Genomic DNA, 16,247 nt, shown 5'->3' with positions numbered 1-16,247 from the left:
CTTTGCTTTTACTATACTTTCACCTCACTTCACTTTCATTTATAATAAAGTTCTCTTGCATGGCTTTTTGTGTCGGACTTTAAATTTCGTGTTGTTTTTTTTTTTTCCTCGCTGTTTGGAGTTTATTTTTGCTTGGAGCAAGGCACAGTTATGGGAGTCAAGAAAGCCCACTGTGGCTTGGAGAGGGGGTCTCTTGCCTGGTGCCTGTCATCTCCTGTGGAAGAACCAAGGTGGTCTTTGCTTGCTGCAGCCTGCCTAGCCTACCCCTTAGCATGGGTAGAATTCAACCTAGCACCTTGGAAGCTCCTATCAGTGGGCCACCAGGTGGACTGAGGCCCAGTGCTGGTCTGGCTCTGCTGACTGACAGGCTTCTTCCTCATGGTTTCTACAGCTAGGTCACTGGTGACCATTGCTGGTGGAGACCTGGGTGCATTCTGAGTGCTCTGGGACTACAACACAGTGGCCATGATTGGAAGAGTGGACTTTTTAAAGAAGAAGCTGGGCCACCAGTGACCTGGGGTAGCCTTGGGGAGACCAGTGTGGTGGCGGATGGCCTCCCCAGGGTACTTTGCACTTCCACAGGAGCTGTTGCTGGATGTGGAGCCCAGGCAGCACCAGCAGTAGTTGTGAGTGGCTTCCAGTGAACTGCTGGAAGGGATGGCTGCCATGCTTTACCTGTGGGCTGGTGAAGACCTCAGTAGTGACCTCTGTCATGACCCCTGCGTGTGCAGTCACAGGTGGCAGGGCCTGAGAACTAGAATGTGTAGCCCATCTTCAGCAGAGACTGTGGGAGGATGCTCCTCCATGGAGACCCCTAAATTTTCTTTCATTGAAACATAAGAACCAAGATTTGGAGTTTCAACTTCCTGCTTCCCTGTGATACCAGTGACTTGGAAGGCTGAGACAAGAGAATAGCGAGGCTGTAAGCAACTTAGCAAGACCCTGTCTCAAAATAAAAAAATAAAAAGGACTGGGGATGTGGCTCAGTGGGTAAGCACTCCTGGGTTAAATCCCTGATGAGAGAGAGAGAGAGAGAGAGAGAGAGAGAGAGAGAGAGAGAGAGAGAGAAATTGCTAAATTTGACTTGGGCACAGTGGTGCACACCTGTAATCCCAGCTACTCAGGAAGTTGAGGTAGGAGGATCTCAAGTTTGAGACCAGCCTCAGCAACTTAGTAAGACCCTGTCTCAAAATAAAAAATAAAATGGAAGGGCTGGGGATGTAGCTCAGTGGCAGAGTGTCCCTGGGTTCAATTCCCAGTATGTCAAAAACAAACAAATAAAAGAAAATAAAGGGCTGGGTATGTAGCTCAGTGATAAAGTAGTGTCCCTAGTTTCAACCCCAGTGGGGGAGGGGGCACCAATTTTGGAGGTCATATAGCTGGGCAATGCATTATTAGTTTCCCACTAGCTTTGCTACAGATTACACCTCTGATCTGTAGATTGTGATATTAATGGTTACCTCGAGAAAAAAAAAGCTTAAGATTTGCTTTTGCTGAGAGCACCAACTCTTCATTTGGGCTGGAAGATATCAAGTGGGTGATGAAACAGGATAAAAAACTTGGCATCTCTGCCTTTATGTTGTGTCTGTTACCTTTGCTGACTTAACACTTGAGTGAAATTTCTGTTCATCTGTGCATGTAGACATGTTGATCATTTGAGAAATGTTTTGTCTGGAACCATAATACAGGGTTGATTTGACTTAGATTTGCCTAATCTCTCTCTTTTCAAAATTGAAGACACCAAGGTGGGAGTGACTGGGAGGGCATCCCCATTTGGGCCACTAGAACAGCACCTAGGTCTCCAGTCATTGGTTATTTCTTGTCCTATGTGCCACCTGACCTCGCCTCTCTATAAAGCCTTTGGCATACATGAGTCCCTGAAATGCTCAGTAAAGATGTTTGACCCACTGTCTTCCAAGCTAGTTTTTTAGTAATAAAGCTCTTTGTTTTCCCATCACTCTGTCTCTTGAATAATTGACTTTGTTGGGTGGCAGCAGAATTGGAATTTTTCTCAGTTACAATAATATTTAATTGATAAATTTATTGTGTACTAACTGTCCTACACCATTACAACATGATGGTCTCAAGTCAGGGACTCATATCTAGTTCATGATATGTCCCAAATGTTTAAAATAATAGAGAGATAGATGGGCTCTCAGGGAGAGAAAGAGACTCTAAGTAGATGGAAAGCATGAGCAGCCATGCTTGTCTCTTTAGTTAGATGAGCAAAACCTCAGGTACAGTGAATGCTTGTACCTGATCAACTGGAGCAAAAACATAACCAATTAAGTGTCACCAGGATTCAAAGACTTACAGGATGTGCCCATAACTGATTTATGACTGGAGTGCTTAAACAAAAAGAAACATTGTGAACCAGAAATTTCAAATGATGGATATGGAATTTGATTTTCAAAAAAGCTTGCTTGACAATCTGCATATTTCTTTCTTTCTACCCCAACCCCCAACCCCCAACCCCAGTACTGAGGATTGAACCTAGCGCTTAACCACTGAGCCCTTTTTATTTATTTTGTCCCCAGCCCTTTTTATTTATTTTTATTTTAAAACAGAGTCTCGCTAAGTTGCTTAGGGCCTCACTGAGTTGCTGAGGCTATCCTTAAACTTGTGATCCTCCTGCCTCCGCCTCATGAGTATCTGGGATCACAAGCATGCACATTATGATCAGTTGTGTCTTGTTTTTGACACATCCTGCAATTCTTTTCAGCTGCTTAAGTCAAGAACCTGACTAGGCTGAGTCGAAGTTCCATTGCCTTCTTGGAAGGATCTACTTGAGTCCTTGTCTAATGACACTCTCTAGCACAAGTATTTGTTGAATACATGAATAAAATTATTAGTATGCTAGACTATAATGCTACAAAATAAAGCATGTTGTAGAACTAAATGCAATGGGGTAAAGAAGATTAAAAGTTGTGGGGGAGGGATCAAGTTGGAACTTATAATAGAATGGCAAAGATAAACTTTAAGGAGAGGGGAAAGAATGTGTAAAAACTCAGAAGGCATCCACAGCACACAAAACCACAGGAAGAGGTGTGCGTGGGGTGGGGGTGGTCAGATGTGGTAATATCTTTGGAGAGTCTTCCTGGCAGAGGCAAGAGCAAGAATACAAAGAATTGTAGTAGTGGAAAAAGAAGTGTGGCGGGAGCACAATGTTCAAGGGACAAAATTAGTAAATGAGGTAACTGGGTTAGGTTTTTTTCAGACACTGACTTACTCTGAGTGGAATGAAGAGTTCACTGGAGGGTTTTGAGCAAATGAGCAAAAGAGTTAACTGACCTTTGTAAAGAATTTGGCTAGAGAATTTGACTGTCTCAAAGTAGAAGTTTTAAAAAGGGCAGGGAATTAAAAAAAAATTAAAAACAGGGCGGGGGAGTTAATTCAGTTGCAGAGTGCATGCCTAGCAGGTGCAAGTTCCTGGGTTCCATTCCCAGTAATAGGAGAGAGAGAGAGAGAGAGAGAGAGAGAGAGAGAGAGAGAGAGAGAGAGAGAGAGAGAGAGAGATTGATTCTCAGACTGGTAGGAATTGGGAATTGGAAGGTTAGAATCAGAGACTGGTTTGGAAGTTATGGCATAACTCAGATGAAAAAATCAGTATTTTAGATTAGGGTTATAACAGGGAAGATGATAAATGATCAAAATTTGAAAATATCTTAAAGATAGAGCTAAGCCAGAATTATCTAACGAATTGAATATGTAGGAGAAGAGAAAGAAAGGAATTAGGAATCAATCTAGCTGGACATAGCGGTGCATGCTCGTAATCCCAGCAGCTCAGAAGGTTGAGACAGGAGGATGGCAAGTTCAAAGCCAGTCTCAGCAACGGTGAGGCACTAAGCAATTCAGTGAGACCCTGACTCTAATAAAATACAAAATTTGGGCTGGGAATGTGGCTCAGTGGTTGAGTGCCCTTGAGTTCAATCCCTGGTACAAAGAAAAAAAAAAAAAGGAATCCAAAGCTTTGTGCTGAACAATAGGAAGGACAGGGTTAGCATTAGCTGAGACATACAAACCTGAAGGAAGTAATGACTGTGGAGGTGCCATGACATGCCATGCTGTAGGATTGGTGGTGAAGGTCAGAAACTCCATTTTGGACCGTAATAAACTTTTACAGCCAGGCATAGTGGCACACACATGTATTTCCATGCTCTCAGGAAGCTGAGGCAGGAAGATGGCAAGATCAAGGCCAGATGCAGCAATTTAGCTAGACCCTCAGCAATTTAGCTAGATCCCGTCTCAAAATAAAAAATAAAATGGGCTGAGGATATAACTCAGTGGCAGAGCACCCTAAGGTTTGAACCCCAGTATCACAAGGAAAAAAGAAAGAAAAAAGGAGAGGAGCTTGAAAATGAGTGGCCAGCTACTTAGGCAGCATATCCAGAGGAGGCACTATCCTGAAAGACAAGTAAGTATACAAAGTATAAGGAAGTAGCAGGATATGGTGGTACACACCTATAATCTCAGCTACTTGGGAGACTGAGGCAGGAAGATCTCCAATTGAAAAATAATTAGCAATTCAATTTCTTCTTCTTCCTCTTCCCCTTCCTCTTCTACTTCCTTTTATCCTCCTCCTCCCCTTCCTCTTCTACTTCCTCTCCTCCTCCTCCTCCTCCTCTTTCTTTTTCAGTGTGAAGGATCAAACCCAGGGCACATGCTAGACAAGTTCTCTAATACCAAACTACATCCCCAGTCCCTCAAATTAAATTTCAAAAAATGACCAGGCACAGTGGCACACACCTGTGATCCCTCTCCTGAGGCAGAAGGAGATTTCATTCCAGGCCAACCTCAGCAACTTAGCAAACTTCAGCAACTTTGCAAGATCCTGTCTCAAAACAAAAAATAAAAAGGATTAGAGATATAGCTCAGTGGTGAAGTGTCTCTGGATTCAATCCCCAGTACCAAAAAATAAAAAATAAAAATAAAATTAAATAGAACAATGAAAGAGAAAAATGAGCAAAGGAATTGTCAGATGAAGTTTAAATACACATGAACCACATGACAAAATTGAGTCTAATAAATTTAAATAAAAACAATTATATATTTCTTCCTAATGGCTTGGGGGAACCCCCCCAAATTAAAAGAAACACAAGATTTTTTTGAAGCTTTGTCAGTGTGTACAGCGAGAGATATGGTTGTTAAATGCAGCCAGTGGGATTTGCAATGAATGTTTGCTGTCTATCATTCCTACCCCCATGAATGTGAGTGTTGTCTGAGAGGAAGGTCAGCAAACAGTGACACCTGTGATAAGTGCCATAGAAGATGATCACCCAAGGTTCAATGGGATGAAGAAGTATCTAAATCCGTTTTGGCAAGTCAAGGAAGTATTTGCAGTAGAAGAGACCTTCGAACTTGGGTTGTGCAAAGGCTCTGAGATGAAATGACCTCACGGGAGAATAAATAGATGGATATCATTAGAACATCAGCAGTGACCATGGTGGTAGTAGGAAGTGAAACTGGCTAGGGACCTGGAGATCAGAACAATAAAGTCCTCAAATGCCAAATACCAAGCTAGAGTCTAGGGTTTTGTTTTTTTCTTTCTTTCTTTCTTTTTTTTTTTTTTGGTGGTGGTGGTGGTTTTTTCAGTATCAACAATCTAACCCAGAGGGCTTAGCCACTGAGCTACATCCCTAAACCTTTTTACTTTTTATTTTGAGACAGGGTCTCACTAAATTGCTGTGACTGTCTTCCAACTTTCTATCCTCTTGCCTTAGTCTCTTGAGTCACTGGGATTACAGGCATGTGCCACTGTGCCCAGCAGGAGTTCAGATTTTATCCTGGGACCAGAAATTATTATATATTAGATGAATATTCTGTCTTTCTTTGGGAAGAACAAGTTATTTTAATAGGTGGTATAAAATAATGTAAAATGATAACATTTCTTCTCAAAAAGCTTGGAAATTATTTTGGATACAAATAAGCTAATTCTTAAATAGCAGTTGAAAATTTTATAGTAATTTGACCAAAACATGCAAATTCATAGGTGTTACATACTTAGACTTCTCAATAACTTCCATTTTTATGAATGTCAAGTGTTTTTGTTTTTGTTTTTGTTTTTTTTTTTGGTGATACTGGAGCTCAAACTTATAGTCTTGAATAAGCAAGGCAAGCACTCTGCCTCTGAGCACATCCCCAGCCCTTCCATTCTTTTTCACATGTAGTTCCTTCAGGCAAATATCTGATTGTCTTACTAAAGAGAAGCCTACTAAAGCTTTAAAGCTGTCTTGCTTGTGAATATTTTGTAGGAGTTTACTGTGCTGCAGACATTGTGCTGAGCAAATTCTCGTGCAGCCAGGCACAGTGGTCCATGCCTGTAATCCCAGCTACTCAGGAGACTGAGGCAGGATTGATTGCAAGTGCAGGGTCAGCCTGGGCAATTTAGCCAGACCTTGTCTCAAAATAAAAAAATAAACAGGGCTGAGCATGGGACTCGGTGGTTAAGCACCTCTGGGTTCAATCCTTGGTACCAAATAATCATAATAACAACAATAATAATAATAAAATAAAATAAATTTTAAAAATTACCCAGTTTCCTACTTTTTCTTTTTTTGGTACTGGGAATTGAACACAGGGGCGCTTTAACCACTAAGCCACATCCACATCCCCAGCCCTTTTTGTTTTTTATTTTGAACTCAGTGGTAGAGCACATGCCTAGCTAGTAGAGTTAGCTGGTGGAGGCTCAGGTTAGATCTCTAATAAAAGAAAGGTGGGGGATTAAATAAGTCAGTTATTATTTTTAATTGAGAAGAAACAAATTAAGGAAGGTTAAGGGATATGCCCAATGTCATACAGCTAGTAAGTAATGAAATCAGAATTAACACAGACTCTTAACTTTTAATCAAGAAGGACAAAATTAGATGAATGAAATTTAATCCTTTTAAATTGAAAACAGATGGGGAGTGTAGATTAATTTCCTTGGGAATACTTCTTTTTCCTTGATTTGGTTTCCCACATCACTGTGGATGTAGTCTGTTAGAAATCTACATGTACATTTGTCTAACTAGACAATTAATTATAAGAACAAATTGTTTACTGGTATGTTGCTAGCACCTATCTCAGTGTCTTGCACATAATAGATGCTTTAATAACTCTTTTTTGTTTGTTTTGGCAGTGCTGAGGATCAAACCCAGGGCCTCTTGCATGCTAGGCAAGCACTCTACCACTGAGCCACATTCCCAGCTCCTAATAAAAGTATATTGAATGAATAAATGCATGTCTGCTTTTCACTCTGTCTACTATGACAAATCTCAGGTTGTACAGTTTATGTCCACGCATCAGTAATTTTTTGTTTCTTTTTGGGAGAGCAGATTGAGAGAAGAGGAAAAAAAATGTATCTTCACATCCAATTGCCTTTGAGAACCTGGGAAGAGAGCAATTCGCACTTGATTATCTTCCATCAGGTAAGTTAGCAGCCCTTGAATCGCTGGCTGTGCAGTCTGGAGCTGCAGCTGTTCCCAGCGTGCAGCCAGCCTGCTTTGTCCCACCTCCGAGGCCATGCTTCCTTCGCTGCCATTTTTACCTGTTGGCTTCCTGTTAATTGTAGCTATGGGACATACATTTCAATTTCAAGAATCCGACTTTCTCCAGTTTCTGGGCTTAGACAAGGTGCCTTCACCCCGCAAGTTCCAATCCATGCCTTTTATCTTGAAGAAAATTTTCCAAGATCGAGAGACAGCAACAACCACTGGGGTCTCCCAAGATTTATGCTACATGAAGGAGCTGGGTGTCCGTGGGAATGTGCTTCGTCTTCTCCCTGACAAAGGTAAAGAAATGGGAGAGTTTCCATGGGGAAATCTGGAAGTGGCTGGTATGAAGAGGAGGAAGGAAAAGGGGAAATTACAATTGCTGATGGCTTATGGAAGGCCCTGTGCTACTATTTTGCATATTTTCTCATTTAATCCCAGCAGCAATCCTCAGGGGAAGGCAAGTAAGTATTATCAACTTTTTTTTTTTAATATATATATTTTATTTGTTGATAGATCTTTTATTTTATTTATTTATACGTGGTGCTAAGAATCGAATCCAGTGCCTCACATATCCCAGGCAGGTGCGCTACCCCTGAGCCAAAGCCCCACCCCCAAATGTTTTTGTGTGTGTGTGTGTGGTGCTGGGGATTGAACCCAGGGCTTGGTACTTGTGAGGCAAGCACTTTGCCAAATGAGCTAGATCCCCAGCCCTCAACTTTTTAACTAAGGAAATTAAGGCTCAGACAGTAGGTAACCTGTGAGCTACCTATTCAAGAAGATAGCTAGCACATGAACAAAGGATTCAAAGTTTTTTTGAATTTTTGTTTGTTTGTTTAGGTGGTCCCAGAGAGAAAACCCAGGGCTAAGCAAGCACTCCGCCACGGAGCTTATACACCCGCGGCCCCTCAAAAGAGTTTTTTGTTTTTTTTTTTTTAATTTCCTTTCTTTTTTTCCTTCTAATTTTGATACTGGGGATTGAACCTAGCAGCATTTCACCACTGAACTACATCTTTAGCCCTTTTATTTTTTACTTTTGAGACAGGGTCTCGCTAAATTGTTGGGGGTCTCCCAACATTGCTGAGACTGGACTTAAATTTGTGATCATCTTGCCTTAGTTAAGTTTACTGAAGTGCTGGAATTATAGGCATGCACCACTTTGCTGGTTCAAGGTAGTTTTTTTCTGAATCAACTGCTTTGTGCTTCAGTATAGAGAATATATAATGGTGTAATTAAAGCTGTCACCTATTCTATTTTTTTTTTTTTTTTTGAGACAGGGCCTCACCTAGTTGCTGAGTACCTCACTAAATTGCTGAGTCCAGCCACCAACTCCTACCTCAGCCAAGTTGTTGAACTTACAGGAATGCACAACAGCATTGGCTTCAGTCTCCCATTCTTTAGCCAAACAATAGACACACATCCTGGTCTTTCTTATGCTAAGCAGGAGACAAAAAATGTTGAGCTCATTTTGTTCATAAACTTCCCTTCTACTTATGCCTCCATTACTGATGGGGGGGGGAAGTTTTCCTTGATTTGTGAATATAGAGCAATAATATATGCCATTATCATATCCTTTATATAAGGATCTATTCAATTGCTTCCCAATGGGACCACCCACCAAGTTACCCAGGCCGTGTATTAAACTTAGATTCTTTCAGGTCCATTCCTGTCCCTCACTACCTAATTCATATTCAAAGTCCAAGGTAAGGGTTGAGAATCTGCATGTCTTATGTGTCCTCTCTGGTGGTTCAAATGCAGAATTGAGTACTTGGTTAGTTTTACTGCAACCTGAGAGAATATTTGAATATTTATTTGCCTGGGAAAGTATTTATTGGATACCTGCTGTGAGCCAGGAACTGTGTATGAATTTGTGAATATAGCAATTAACAATAAAGTCTGCCCTTTTAAAGAATTTATATAAGTCAAAGAGATGACTTCTATGTGTGGTGCTAGGTACAGTATAATGTGAGATGCTTCACCTCAGGGGTGGAGGGTTAGAGAAAATTCCTGGAGGAGGATTTAGAGGTAGGAGGAGTGTGAAGAACCCACTGAAAGGTTTTCTATGGAGAGAGTAGAGAACAGAGGTGAGAATATGGTTTGGAGAATATTACCCTTCCTGCCCATGGAAATAACTGTGATAATGGGAGGATTCTATTTCTATCAAATGATAAATGAAAAAGACATACTCTCACACTCAGTGGTAAAGTGCTTGCCTAGCATGTAGGAGGTTCTGGGTTTAACCCCCAATACTGAAAAAGACATACTCTAATAATTGTCCCTTTCTATTTCTTCTGCTAGAGAGAACCACCATTAATAGTTATTATATATTCTTTCAGATTTTTCTTCTTTGCTAATAAAATAGAGATTATAAACTTTATATATATATATATATATATATATATATATATATATATATATATAATGTATGTATGTATATACACACCATAGGGTGCTCCAACCACTGAGCTACATCTCCAGCCCTTTTAAAAATTGTTTACTTTGAGATAGAGTCTCACTAATTGTCCAGGCTGTCCTCAAATTCAAAATCTTCCTGTCTCAGCCTCTTGAGTAGCTGGGATTACAGGTGTGTAATCCATGCCCATCTACTATTTTTGTTTAAATGGCGTTATACTATACATTCCTTCAGTATCATGAACACCTATTATATGTGAGAAGAAGTGGATAACTTATTTACATTTTAAGAGTTACATGAGCTGGACATGGTAGCACACACCTGTAATCCCTGCCATTACAGAGGGTGAGACAGCAGGATCGCAAGTTCAAAGCCAGCCTCAACAATTTAACAAGGCCCTAAACAATTTAGGGAGAATCTGTCTCAAAATAAAGATAGAAAGGGGTGGGGATGTGGTCAGTAGCCAAGCACCTATGGATTAAATCCCTGGTACTAAAAAAAAAAAAAATAAATGATATTTCATTGTATAAATACACAATAATGTATGTAACCGATGTCCTTTGATAGCCATACACTTTTTTTTGTGCCTATGCACCTTTTCTTTCTTTCTTTTCTTTTTTGTATGCACTTTTTCTGCTGTTAACTCAGGATAAATTCTTTTTTTTTTTTTTGTAAAGAGAGAGAGTGAGAGAGGGAGGGAGAGAGAGAGAGAGAGAGAGAGAGAGAATTTTTAATATTTATTTTTTAGTTATCGCGGACACAACATCTTTGTATGTGGTGCTGAGGATCGAACCCGGGCCTCATGTATGCCAGGCCAGCGCGCTACCGCTTGAGCCACATCCCCAGCCCCAGGATAAATTCTTAGAAGTAGGTACATTTAAACTTTTGATACATAGCAAGTGTTCTCCAAAATTCTTACCCTCCTGTAAGTGTATGAGAATTGTTACTTCCCACAATTTAATAGAAGTCTTTTTAAAAACAGAAGCTTCTTGTTTGGGGTGTAGCTCAGTGGTAGAGGTTGTCTTGCATACATGAACTTTGGATTCTATCCCTAGCACCACAAAAAGAAAGAAAGAAAGAAAAAGAAACCAAGATAGTAGAAACTTACTGAAGTCTGATATGTATTCAGAAAAATGCATAAATCATAGAGAACAGCTCAATGAATTTTCAAGGAACAAACAGTACCCATATCAAGAAATAAAACATTACCAGCACACTAGACGATCCTTCATGCTCTTTTCTGATTCATTATTCTTAGTATTGTAACATCTAACCATCTAACAGTCCATGGTAGTTTTCTTTTTTTTTTTGTTTTGTACCAGAGATTGAACTCAGGGGCACTCAACCACTGAATCACACCCCCAGCCCTATTTTGTATTTTATTTAGGGACAGGGTCTCACTGAGTTGCTTAGCACCTAGCTTTTGCTGATTCTGGCTTTGAACTCGCAATCCTCCTGCCTCAGCCTCCCTAGGCACTGGGAATACAGGCGTGTGTGTCACTGTACCTGGCTACATGATAGTTTTGATAGCTTTTGAACTTGATATAAATGGAAATATAGAATGCATTATTCTTTAATATGTGACAACTTACCCATCCATGTTACACCAGATGGACATCTCCTTAAAGTGTGTGTGTGTGTGTGTGTGTGTTGTGTGTGCGGGGGATTGAACCTTGGGAGTGTGCATGTTAGGCAAACCACAGACTATATCCCAGGCCCATTAATGGTCTTTTGAACATTTTCACTTCATATTGTCAAAAATCTGTCCATCTTTTCCTTTTTTGCTTTTGGGTTTTCTTTCATGCTTCAGAAATGTAATATAGTGGCTGGTTGTGTTGGTACACTCATGTAATCCCAGCAGCTCAGGAGCTGAGGCAGGAGGATAGTGAGTTCAAAGCCAGCCTCAACAATTTAGCCAGGCCCTAAGCAACTCAGCAAGATCCTGACTCAAAATAAAAAGGCTAAGGATATAGCTCAGTGGATAAGCACACCTGGGTTCAATCCCATGTACCAAGAAAAAGGGAAACTGGATAATTTTTTAAATGTATTTTATTATTTATTATTATTAGTTACCAGGGATTGAACCCAGGGATGCTTAACTACTGAGTCACATTCCCAGCCCTTTTTTTTTTTTTTTTTGAGACAGGTTCTCCTTAAGTTGGTTAGGGCCTCACTGATTTGCTAAGGCTAGCTTTGCATTCTTGTTGTCCTCCTGCTTCAGCTCCCCCAACCCTACCAGCCTCTAGGATTACAGGTGTGTGAGCCACCATGCCCCACAAACTGGGTAATTTTCTTTTTTCTTTTTTGCTCTTCTTGTTACTTTTTTATTTTTTTCAGGCTTAGACATTTCACTATTGACTTCCCATCAAAAGAACGAGGATTTAGATATCATTTCTCTTCCACCCTTACCAAATATTCATACACATCTTAGCTGTTCACCCTCCTTATTTAGAAAAACTGGGTAATTTTAAATGCTTTTTATGTTTGTTGCTTATTTTGTTTTATTCTTTTATCCTGCTCCCCCCGACTTCTACTGGGGATTGAAAACTGGGGTGCTCTACTATGGAGTTACATTTGCAGCCCTTTTTATTTTTTATTTTGAGATAGGGTCTCACTTAGTTACCAAAACTGGCTTGGAATTTCCAATCCTTCTGCTTCAGCCTCTCCAGTCTCTGGGATTACTTGGCCACCATGCCCAAGTTTTATCTTGCTTTGTCTCTCTTTCTCTCATTCAATATCTGTTTTCTCTCTCTTTTCTAATTTTTTTTTTTTTTTTTTAGGGCTGAGACTGTAGCCCAGTGGTAGAGTGCTTGTGCAAAGCCCTGGGTTTGATCCCCAGCACTGCAAAATTGTGTGTGTGTGTGTGTGTCTTTAAGTTGACACATAGTAATTGTACATATTTATGGAGTAGTGTGACATCTCAATACATGTATATAATGTATAATATCAGATCAGGGTAACTGGCATATTCATACCCTCAGACATACATAATTTCTCTGCACTGGGAACATTCAACATCCTTTCTATTAGCTATTTAAAAATATTCAACTGTTGGCCAGGCATGGTGGCACATGCCTGTAACCCCAGTGGCTTGAGAGCCTGAGGCAGGAGCATCGCAAGTTCAAAGCCAGCCTCAGCAACAGTGAGGCACTAAGCAACTCAATGAGACCCTGTCTCTAAATAAAATACAAAATAGGGCTGGGGATGTGGCTCAGTGATTGAGTGCCCCTGAGTTCAATTCCCAGTAATTAATAAATAAATACATAAATACATACCTGTCTTTTGTTTGTTTGCTTGTTTTCTTTTCTTCCTTTTTTTTTTTTTTTTTTTTTGTTACCAGGGATTGAACCAAGGGTGCTTAATCACTAAGCCACATCCCCATCCCTTTTTATTTTTTGAGACAGGGTCTTGCTAAGGTGCTTAGTATCTTGCTAAGTTGCTGGGGCTGGCCTTGACCTTGGGATCCTCCTGCCTAGGCATCTGGAGTAGCTGGGATTACAGGGGTATGTCACTGCACCCACTCACTTATTGTTTTTATTGATGATAGTATCATAGATCATAGAAAGGTTCGATTACTTTCCTTACCCATTGTTAGGGCCACAGTGACATTTCTACAATAAAAAGTTAACAAGAAAAGTGTAACAGATTTATTTAGTTTTGTGTGACATTGAAGCATTCAGAAATGAAGACCTAAGACTCATGGAAAACTGTCTACTGAGAGCATAGCTCACTGACCAGACCACTTACCCTAGCATGCTCAAGGCCCTGGGTTCCACCTTCAAACACTGAAACAAACAAAACCAAAGCAAAGACCCATGGAAAACCATTTTATGCTTAGTTTTGGTAAATAGTGGAAAGCCATGTAGAAATGTGATTGGACAACACATTTTGACCAAATAAATGGTCTTGGGGTGAGCGTTGAAACCCAGTGAGTCCTGTCTCTTCAGATCCTTGGATTCTGTGCAGCTCTTCTCTTGGGTGAAGGGCAGGACCCCTGGGGAATGAGGGTTTACAAAGGACAAGGAAGAGAGGGGCTCTTCTAGGTTTTATGGCTTACTTTGAGGGAGAGGAATTTAAGCTTCTATGCTCCACCACCCAGTTGCTTAGGGGGAGAAAGTGGTGTCCAACTCAGGAGAACAGAAGGCAGAGAGACCTTGCTTCTGAGGCCTTTCCAGTCACCTTCAATTTAGAGTACTCAGCATGCCAAAATGTCATGTTCTGAGCCCCAACAACCCTGGTAATATTATTGGGACTTACTGCCTATATTCATAATGGAATAAAATGCTAAATTCCATTTAAAATTTAATGAAAACAAAGATAAAATTATTTTTTCCAATCCATTTGTGGGCTCCTAATTTCCTTCCAGGACCCCTTGGGAGATACAAAGACAAGAATGAAATCCCAGCCACTTGGGAGGCTGAGGCATGAGGATCATGATTTCAAAGCCAGCCTCAGCAATTTAACAAGGCCCTAAACAACTTAGCAAGACCCTGTCTCAAAATAAAATATAAAAAAAGGCTGGAGCTGGGGATGTGGCTCAAGCGGTAACGCGCTCGCCTGGCATGCGCAGGGCACTGGGTTCGATCCTCAGCACCACATAAAAATAAAATAAAGATGTTGTGTCCACTGAAAATTGAAAAATAAATATTAAAACATTCTCTCTTTCTCTCTCTTTAAAAAAAAAAAAAAAGGCTGGGGTTGTGGCTCAGAAGTTAAGTACCCTGGGTTTAATCCCTAGGACCGCCCCCCTACACACAAAAAAAGCAAAAACCAAACAAGAAAATATAAGAATGAGGAGTGGGAGTGAGGACAAATCCTCCCAAATGGTAAGGCTTGAAAAGAACTCACAGTTCCTTGCACCTAAACTGTATATGTGGACAGTGTGACATTTATAGCATTTTAGAGGATATGAGGTTAGAAAATACTGTGGTGACTTTCACATGTCGCTTTTCCCATCTAGGTTTCTTTATTTACTCAAACAAACTCTCCCAGGATGACTCTTGCCTACAGAAGCTCCTCTACTTTAACCTGTCTGCCATCAAAGAAAAGGAGCAGTTAACAATGGCTCAGCTAGGCCTGGACTTGGGGCCTAATTCTTACTATAACCTGGAACCAGAACTGGAGTTGGCTCTGTGGGTCATTCAAGAGCCTCAGATGTGGGGGCAATCTATCCCCAAGCCAGGTAAAATGTTTGCCCTGCAGTCTGTACCATGGCCTCAAGGTGCCCTTCACTTCAATCTACTGGATGTGGTTAAGGATTGGAATAACAAACCCCAGAAGAACCTGGGCTTATTCTTGGAGATTGTGGTCAGAGGAGACAGAGACTTTGCAGTGAACTTCCAGCTGGAGGCCACCTGTGCCAGACTGAGACCTTCCTTTCGTGCTTCCCTGCTGGTGGTAACCCTCAATCCTGAGCAGTGCCACTCTGCTTCGCGAAAAAGGAGGGCAGCCATTCCTGTCCCTAAGGCTTCTCACAAGAATCTCTGCCGACCTCACCAGCTCTTCATCAACTTCCAGGACCTAGGTTGGCACAAATGGATCATTGCCCCCAAAGGGTTCATGGCAAATTACTGCCATGGAGATTGTCCCCTCGCTCTGACCACCTATTTAAATAGTTCCAATTATGCTTTCATGCAAGCACTGATGCATGCAGTTGACCCAGAGATCCCCCAGGCTGTCTGTATCCCCACCAAGCTATCTCCCATTTCCATGCTCTACCAAGACAATAATGACAATGTCATTCTTCGACATTATGAAGACATGGTAGTTGATGAATGTGGGTGTGGATAGGATTACAGAAGTAGGAATAGAAGTATTCTTAGGGTAAATTTTCTAATAAAATTACCTATCTAGATTATGACCTTCTGGATCTGAAATGTCAATCAATTGTAATTAATGATGCATAGAATTACACACACATGTAATAGAGTCTTAATGATCTTAGTCAATTTCTGCTCTACCCTAATTATTATGCATGTGACAGTATATTATACTCTGGATAGAAGGAAATGAATTTACTGATGGCCTTTTATACAGGCAGGGATTATTATGTGTTACTCAAGAAATGTTATTTCATTGTTGCTTGAAATATGCACTGTTATTTATGTTTTCTAGATTTTAGAGAAGCCACAACAAATTTTCTCAAGGACATAAGCCTTAAACACTGTATTCCATAAATATGTACCATTATTTTAAGTCAATAAAAATTTTTAAATTACTTTGAGAAAATATGATGTAGAAAATTCTGATATCTACATTTCCTCTGCTTTTCCTTCCTTCTATGCTTCGGATAGAATCCTGGGCCTTACACATGCCAGGCAAGTGCTCTACCACTGAGTTACATGCCCAGTTCTTTTTATTTATTT

The 16,247-nt window shown here is 40.6% G+C and overlaps 2 protein-coding genes and 1 non-coding gene across 3 annotated transcripts; 1 reads left to right on the top strand and 2 right to left on the bottom strand.

The window, feature by feature from the left end:
• Positions 1-449: 449 nt before the first annotated feature.
• LOC124095082 (pancreatic progenitor cell differentiation and proliferation factor-like) lies at positions 450-668 on the bottom strand. The gene has a single exon (XM_046448190.1). The coding sequence runs from the start codon at positions 666-668 to the stop codon at positions 450-452; it is 219 nt and encodes a 72-aa protein (XP_046304146.1).
• A 6,443-nt stretch (positions 669-7,111) lies between these two features.
• Positions 7,112-7,183, bottom strand: Trnaa-agc (transfer RNA alanine (anticodon AGC)). The gene has a single exon. It is a non-coding gene; the product is annotated as a tRNA-Ala (tRNA).
• A 317-nt stretch (positions 7,184-7,500) lies between these two features.
• On the top strand, positions 7,501-15,672 carry Gdf3 (growth differentiation factor 3). Its single transcript, XM_046448192.1, has 2 exons — positions 7,501-7,768; positions 14,843-15,672. Exons 1-2 carry the CDS (start codon positions 7,501-7,503, stop codon positions 15,670-15,672), a joined length of 1,098 nt encoding a protein of 365 aa, XP_046304148.1.
• The last annotated feature ends 575 nt before the right edge of the window (positions 15,673-16,247 follow it).

This window comes from Marmota monax, unplaced genomic scaffold, assembly GCF_021218885.2.
Source record: "Marmota monax isolate L192 unplaced genomic scaffold, Marmota_monax_Labrador192_F-V1.1 WCK01_AAM20220418_F8-fsc00315, whole genome shotgun sequence".
Taxonomy (NCBI): domain Eukaryota; kingdom Metazoa; phylum Chordata; class Mammalia; order Rodentia; family Sciuridae; genus Marmota; species Marmota monax.
Note: the sequence above shows the minus strand (reverse complement) of the source record. Positions and strands in the feature narration are given on the sequence as shown.

What these genes read in the sequence shown, in the direction of transcription:
- LOC124095082 (XM_046448190.1), bottom strand. Translation starts at nt 668, where the DNA reads ATGGCAGCCATCCCTTCCAGCAGTTCACTGGAAGCCACTCACAACTAC.
- Gdf3 (XM_046448192.1), top strand. Translation starts at nt 7,501, where the DNA reads ATGCTTCCTTCGCTGCCATTTTTACCTGTTGGCTTCCTGTTAATTGTA. An exon ending in TCGTCTTCTCCCTGACAAAG is followed by an intron (nt 7,769 to 14,842) that starts GTAAAGAAATGG and finishes TTTCCCATCTAG; the next exon opens with GTTTCTTTATTTACTCAAAC.